General features: G+C 54.2%; 1 protein-coding gene across 1 annotated transcript; it reads left to right on the forward strand.

Moving 5' to 3' along the window:
• The first annotated feature begins 258 nt into the window (after positions 1-258).
• On the forward strand, positions 259-4,700 carry IL17C (interleukin 17C). The gene is made up of 3 exons (XM_038368746.2): positions 259-496; positions 1,238-1,554; positions 2,830-4,700. The coding sequence occupies exons 1-3, from the start codon at positions 479-481 to the stop codon at positions 3,077-3,079; spliced, it is 585 nt and encodes a 194-aa protein (XP_038224674.1). The 5' UTR covers positions 259-478; the 3' UTR covers positions 3,080-4,700.
• The last annotated feature ends 3,131 nt before the right edge of the window (positions 4,701-7,831 follow it).

Below are 7,831 nucleotides of genomic sequence, written 5' to 3' on the forward strand. Positions count from 1 at the left end.
CCCGAATCAAACACATGGTCCCTGGGTCAAGCTCCAGAGGGAGCCACATGTGGGGAACAGCAGGGAGGTGACAGCCTGTAAAAAGAAGGACTCCCCCACATTACCCCAGCTCCCTGCCCCTAGCCACCTCGCCCCTCAAGTGCTGAGCCAATGATTAACAGATTGCAGAATAAAGGAAGAGAGACTCTTGCAGTCAATTAGCCACTGTCCTGCTCGGGCTCAAGAGGAAGTAGCTGAGGTGAAATTGGAGGAGGAAGAGAGGCTGAGTGTTTGGAGTTTCCAGGTGTGTGTACATCACCTACACGGTCACTATATAAACTCAGGCAGCCAGAGACCTGGCCAGAGAACACCTGTCACTGCACCTACCACCCCTGAAGGCAGGAGCAGCCAGCCTAGGGAGAGCCACAGAAGAGAGCAGTCGCTCCCCAGCCTGACGACACATCACCTGCTCCAAGCCACTTGGTCTTCCCCCTCCTCCATGGACTCAACCAGCGTGGTAAGGCAGCTGCCTCGGCCAGCTCTTAGCCAAGGGATTCCCAGCGCCTGAGCTGGCTCGGCACCCATGCCAATGCGGCTCTCCTGGCACGCTGTGTGTGAGGCAATGGCCAGGAAGGCTGAGTGGCAAAGAGGGTCAGGAGTTAAGCAGAATAAGAGTGGGTGGGCAAGTCCATAGCTGGCTATGCTCACACTGTAGGGTTGTGTAGAGCTGTGTGTGTACATATATTTATATATACACACACTGTGTGGGTACATATAGAAGCTCTGTGTGTGTGTGTGTGTGTGCATGGTGGGGGGTGTACATATATACACACACGCTGTTTGTGTAGAGCAGTATGGGTACATATATATGCTTTTTGTGTGTGTAAATATATATACACACACTATGTGTAGAGGTGTGTGGTACATATATAAGCTGCGTGTTTGTGTGGGAAGGGGGGTGTATAGACCTACACACTGTATGTTTGTATAGGCCTGGGGGAATATGCACAGTCCATTGTGTGACTGTGCGTGTAGATGTTTGTGTAGATAAAATGTAATGGCAGCTGTGACTGTTCTCCGGGCCTGGTGGGGGGGTGGAACTGTATCGCCCCAGCAGTCAGGCTCATGGGGAAGCCGGCAATGATTGCAGAGGGGAGGGAGTTTTCTGGAGGTGTCCCCTGGGCTGTCACGGGATGTCCCTCCTGGGAAGGCTGCTCGTCTACAGGCACTTATCTCCCCCCCCGTCTCTGTCCATCAGGGGGTGCTGTGCGCCCTGCTCCTGCTTTCGCTGTCGGCCGGCCAAGCCCAGGGGCGGTCAAGGGACCGCCGCAACCACCATCAACACTGCTTCAGCCAGGAGCAGCTGCAGGCTGGAGAGCTGCCCACCCACTTTGTGAGCAGGACCATGAAGTGGGACCGCTACGCCCCCGTGCAGCTGGTGCCACACCTGGAAAAGCTGCAGCAGGACAGAGGCCAGAGACGCAAGCGCCAAGTAGATGGTTGCCCGGCTCTGCAGCTCCAGGCTACCGTCAGCAGCGAGCCCAACGAGCGCTCCCTCTCTCCCTGGAGATACCGGTAAGCCTGGGCCCCCCTAGGTGGGCAGGGTTTGCATGGGGAGGAACCTTAGACAGTGAGACCTGGCAGCATTCTGTGCCTAGCAGGCTTGAGTTGGGGTTGCACGGTCTAGTGATCTCAGCTCTCCAGGGCTCAAGGCACAGCTCTGACCCTGCCACCCAGTGTGACCTTGGACACACCTCTTCCCCTGGCTGTGCCTCAGTTTCCTCTCTTGGGGAGCGGGCTGAAGCTAGCTGTCCCTCACTAGCGTTCACACAACCCCATGAACGCACCAGATGCCATCCGAGCATGGCTGTCGCTGGTCCTTTTCATTCGAAGACCAACCGGCTCCGTATGAAAATCCCCAGTAGGGAGCAAGGGCTGATAGGTGGAAGGGTTCCCTCGGCAGAACAAGGGTTATGGGTTCTGACCCACACAAAACAGGAGCAAAACACTCCAGTCCCGCTGCTCCCCAGCCAGGGAGCCACAAAGGAACGGACAGTTGCTAAGGAACGACTGATCTGTGGTCTCTCCTGGGGAGTCGTAGGAACCCCAGGTTCAGAGAGAGACACACAGGATCTCTGAGAGAAAAAGTCCATTGTGGCTCTAGAGCAAATCTCCCCAGCTGGAAAATCTCTGCAAGAGACTCGCAGAACAGAAGACCTGTTGATTGTTTACACCTTGTCCATCCCCTGCAACCAGGGCAGACTTGGACCCCTCTCCTGGAGCTTAGCACAGATGCACCATTACCTGCCCTGGGAGGAAGGTATTACTCCCCATTTCACAGATGGGGAAACTGAGTGCCCAAATGCTCATCAAAACTGTTTCCTTGGGTTCATCCAGTGGAAACAGGCCTTAAATAGACCCCAAACAAATCCCCAGATCTACTGAAGATACTTCCATGACCCCTTCCCCAGCGCAGCTCATGTATTTATCCTCACGCAGCCCTGTGAGAGATTATCTGCATCGTACAGAAGGGCCACTGAGAAGCTAAGTGACTTGCCCAAGGGCACGCAGGACATCTGGGGCAGAGCTTGGTGAATGGAGATGCTTGGAAACATGGCATTGGGGCTGGACACCCGCAGCTCTCATTGACATCAATGGGGGATGGAGGGTGGCCAGCTCCTGTGCCCCCCAGGTCACACAGCAGAGTTTCAAGCTTGTGGCACCCTGTTAAGGTGCCAGCTGAGCTCAGAGCATGGCAAGGCAGCCAGGGAGGTTGCTGCCAGCGGGAGATGGGGTTGCATTAGCTCTGCCTTTCCCAGAGCATGGCGTGACCCTTCTCCTCTCCCGCAGCATCGACGAGGATGAGAACCGCTACCCGCGGAAGCTGGCCTTCGCTGAGTGCCTGTGTACCGGCTGCATCGACGCCAAGACGGGCCGGGAGACGGCCTCGCTCAACTCTGTGCCCATGCGCCAGACCATGATGGTGCTTCGCCGCAAGCCGTGCCCGCACAGTGCCAGCCCTGGGACCTTTGCTTTCGAGATAGACTACATCAAGGTGCCAGTCGGCTGCACCTGTGTCCTCCCCAGGTCCAGCGGCTGAGCAAACGTGACAGGTGCTGGAGCAGCCGAGCTCCTGTGGAGCCAGCTGGTTTCCAGCATGTTCATCCCAGACCCGTAGTGTGACCATGTCATACAGACCAGTATGTTTGTTTTAAAGCACTTACTATTTATTTCAATTGTAGGCCCTATGGAACCGGTTTCCTGTTCTTAGTGAGACCACCCCCAACCAGCTAGCTGTCCTGGGATCTGGATTCCAGCTTGCCGTCTGGTGATCCAGAAATCCAAACCGTCCGCTGCCCAGGTTGAGCTGCAGGTGCTTTGCACGCTGGAAATGCAATGAAAAGAGCTGTGAATCCTCATGCTTCAGGGCACCACCTGACTGCCAGCTAGAGGGGCCAGGAAGGAATTTTCTCCTTGCTAGAGTTTTGCACAATTAGGTGCATCTCTTGGGAGGCGAGCGGGAATGTATTTCTTCCTCTGAAGCAACTGGCATTAGCCACAGGCCGTTAGCCTGTTGGAGGGATCATTCTAATGCCCTTGTGTTTATTACAGACCTCATGCCTGGCTGGCCCTGCCTCCTTCCCCAAGCTAGATAGAGGGTGCATGTGACGGGAGGAGGAGGGATCATATGGAGCTAGGCGAGCACGCCTGCCTTGCTGATTGCACACATTGTGCCGGGCACTGCCTCCGGGTGCTGTCTAGCAGAGAGCATGCCAGGGCTCTTCTTTGTGTGGCTACATTTGTCTTTAAGAAAAATCCCCAAAACATATGAAATTCCAGCCAGAAAAACCTGACAGTAAAGGCTGCACAGTGAAGCAATGGCAAAGCTGGGGTTGCCTCCATATCCTTAATTCTGCCCTGCAGAAAGCAGTGCATACTGACTAACATTGTCCTTGCTGCTTTACTTTGCAGCCTTAAGATGCTCTCTGGGCTGGGGACTCACATATACTTTACTATCAAACCCAAACACGTTGACTGGCCAGCAAGCTGTGAAGTGGGGCCGTCAGTCTGTGCTCTGCGCATTCCCAGCCCCTTGGGAGACCTGCAGTACCCTGCAGCCGTCCTTGATGCTGCAATGCAGGGAACCATGGGCTATTACAAGGCTGCATCCAGCCCAGATGGCCCCCAGCTGGGCCGAAAGGGGTCGGGGCCAGCCAGCCGTGATGCTGATTTGTTCTGTGTATTTATTGATTATTTATTTATTTCTATTTGATGGGAGATGCTGTCCCCAGAAAGGAAGATGCTGGCTCCCTTGTTACCAAGAAACATTTTCTTTGGAAAAACACTGAGCCAGATCCAACCCCTGGCCTGTCTCATACTAGCCACAGCCTGAAGTCTTGCATTGGAAATCAGGCCTGCCAAATGGGACACCAGTGAGGCGTTCTGGCCCTGCTGACGGGAGGCTGCTGGCTCTGGGCAGTGCTTATAGTCCCTCATGAGCTTCAAAATACCCCTGAAGAGCAATCCCTGAGGCTCATGGCTTGTAAAGCGTGAAGCAAGTGGCCACACGTGTGCTCAGTGCCCACAGCAACAGGCCAGCCCAGCACCTAGCTGGACCCGAGACTACACACCAGCAGGGCCATTTTCTTTGCAGCAGCTGCTGTGTTGTTGTTGTTGTTGTTTTTGAAAGTGGCTAGGGGATGCTCTCTCCCCAGAGCCAGCCCTCCAAGCTCCACAGCTACCGGGGAAAATCTATTTATTTAAGCTCCATGTGTCCTTATTGTGAATTCTGGTGAGTGTGTGATACCTAATTATTATTATTATTTATGCCAAGCCATTGTTATTTATTGTGTAACTGTTAAGCCACACTATTTAATATTTCCTGGAGTTGAATGTTGCTGATTTGTTGAAAGCATCTGTTGTTCCTGGGATGTAATTTCTCTGGTTTGGAAGTGGCAGAAGTGCCAGCAAATAAAGTTTTATTTCCCTATGGAAAGCATCCAGGGCTCAGCCTTGTTTGTTACACTACCAGGCAGCTGTGACTCTTTGGCCAGTGAGGTTTGGGGTGAGTTGGAGAACTGCTGTTGTCATTTGGGGGGGGGGGAGGCGGGGCTAGCAACTCTACCCAGGTTGTGAGCTCAGCCACTGGAACGTGCTTCTGGCTGCAACAACCTGTGCCAGTGAGTGGGAAAGGCAGGGGTTAGAAAAGGAGAGAGACAGCTCAGGCCTCACAAAAGGGACTACCGAGGCAACCCAAGCGCCGTGCCTGATGAACAAGGAGATGAACGGGCCCAGCTTGGTGTGCTGGAAACCCAGCCTAATTAGGGAATGAACTGGAGGATGGGCTATTCCACCCAGTGCGAGATGGGGGCGGGCAAAAGAGCAAGCCGGACTCCTGGGCAAGTCTCCGGCAAGGGCAGCAGGCCTCTGGGTCAGCCTGTCCTTCATCGGTGCATTGAGACCACAGCACGGCACTGACCCCACCTGATACATGTGAGCACCTGCTCCGGCTTCCCTGCCCTCATTTGCTCCCGTCCAAGCCCCCTATCGTCCTCCTGGCCTACCTTGCTCCCTCGACCTGTCCCTTGCATCCAGTGGCACCGCTTGGCACCAGCATGACATTGTGACAGATTTTTGTTTCCAATTTGCCTGGGGCCACAGTTGATCAGGCTGGGGCCACAGGATTTTTTGGGGAAGAGCTGACAAGACACACCAAGCGTTTACATTTTAAAGCTTTATGAAGAAAATAATAAAAGAACAGCAGAGAGTGTTGGGAACGCTTCCACGTTACTTAAGGGAAGAAAGTAAGCATTAATGCCCCAAGCTCTAACCCACTTCTATACTCACATACGCACGATCCAGACTGGCCAAATCTGAGTGTAATGTCAGAAAAAGGCAGGGGTGGGGAAGGTGGACGGGAGTGTTATCCTGGGCCCAGGCCATCCAAGGATCTGCTGTGCTCTCTGAATTGCTCCAGCTTTTAAGTCCTGGGCTTCTTTCGGGGGGGTGTTTTAGTCCACGACCTTTGTTCCTGGTGCTCTTTGTGCCAGTTTAAACCAGCTTCGTGTGGGAGTTTTTTTGTTTTTTTATAACACCTTGGTTTTAGGGATGCCTGGCTTGCCCCCCTCCCCACCCTGTCCCGTGTTGTTGTGTTTGTGTTTTCAGACTCTGCAACCCTGGGCTTTATTTTCTTTTTTGCTGGCTTTGCTGTTTGAAAGTGCATGCCTATGCAGTTAAATTTTATTTTTTATTGCTGCTTGGGCAACTTTAAAACCCTCATCTTTCTCGGCTCGCAGCCAAAAGTCGGCTGTGAGCTGCAACCTTGGGCTGGCTGGGGCCAGCGTTTTATTTTCAAATTAAGCTAGCTAAAGTATTAAATTAACTTGTTTTTTTTGCCTTTTTTGGGGGGGGCTTTTATACCCTGTAAAAAAACTTCCACTCCCCACGTGCACACCTTTAACCCTCCCCAAAATGCTTTGTAATGCTTGCAATAGCATTAGCAATATATACAGCTAATTTGCCTTCCCAGGGAACTTCCTAAGGGGTGAGGAGGCCATTGGGCTATAACAACATGGCCCAGCCGGAGGGTGGGGCTGCGCTACAGAGTTAGGGCATGGAAAGGATGCGTACATCACCCTAGTTATGGCCATATCCACTGCGATGGTGCTCCTGCTGAAGTAAGCAACCCATTACCCCGACATCATGACGCCACCGCCATGAGGGGTGTAGCGCTCACGCTGGTGTAGTTAGGGCGATGCAGCATCTGTGTAGACCCTGCGTGACTTACATCAGCTGTTGGTGGTCAGTCCCAAAAGGGCTGAACTCCCATCCCCAAGTCCTGGGACTGACAGCCCAAGCTGTCAGCGGGGTATAGTCGTCCCAGCTCCCCCATCCCCAGCCCCTGCTACGGCTTCCCGGTGAGGGATGGGGGCAGGAACAACCCCGGCCAGGCTCTGGGTCTCTTCCCCCATCATGAGACTTCACAGGCAGGTAGCTGGGCTCTTGGCTGTCAGCCCCAGCAGAGGGGCTCACAGCAGGAGCTTCCCCTTCCCGGCTCTGGTTCTGAAAGCCCAGCTGTGACCCTGCACTGGGCTCAATTTCACAGCAAGGGGTCTGCCAGCAGTGAAACTGACAAGAATGTCAGTTTCACAGCTGCTATTATTTCACATTTCCTCTCTGGCTCTCAAGGGTGGGAGCCCAGGGAACGGAGCCCTCACCGCCCCCCAGGGGCCAGCTGACAGCCTGAGCTGGAGCCAAAATGTGAAATAATACACTCCCAGCTGTGAAATGGCAACCCATGAGGGCTCATAGCTGGGCTGTCAGCACTGGGCTGGGGTGGGCCAGTGCGGGTGGGGAGCTGGGGGGAAAGGCTCAGGCTGTTGGGGTGAGTGGGCCCAGTTGTGAGCTGGTGCCCACCTGACAGCTTTGTAGAGTGACCAGACAGCAAGTGTGAAAAATCGGGACCGGGGGGGTAAGAGGAGCCTATATAAGAAAAAGACCCAAAAATTGGGACTGTATAAAATTGGGATATCTAGTCACCCTACAGCTTTGGGGGGGGGAGGGGCAGGGGGGGAACAGCTGTGAGCCCAGTGCCTACAGCTGAGACTATCAGTCCCTGGGCTGCCAGGCTCCAGCTGTCAGCCCCCTCCTCCCACCACTGTCCCACGTCAGTCGGTGGCAGCGTTCCTGGTGAGGACGCACACTGCCACCAAAAGGAACAAGTGTGGCTGTGACCCACTGCCGTAATTACTGCTGTGGCTGTACGGTGACGTACTTTAGCCAAGCCCCGAGCCGGCGATCCGTACTGGGACGTGTCAGGGTCCAGAGCAACAGCTGGTGTGGCTGACCTGCC

This window comes from Dermochelys coriacea, chromosome 12 (assembly GCF_009764565.3).
Source record: "Dermochelys coriacea isolate rDerCor1 chromosome 12, rDerCor1.pri.v4, whole genome shotgun sequence".
NCBI classification, from domain to species: Eukaryota; Metazoa; Chordata; order Testudines; family Dermochelyidae; genus Dermochelys; species Dermochelys coriacea.

Coding starts and splice junctions, on each gene's coding strand:
- IL17C (XM_038368746.2), top strand. Junction 1,555..2,829: donor CTCTCTCCCTGGAGATACCG/GTAAGCCTGGGC, acceptor CCTCTCCCGCAG/CATCGACGAGGATGAGAACC.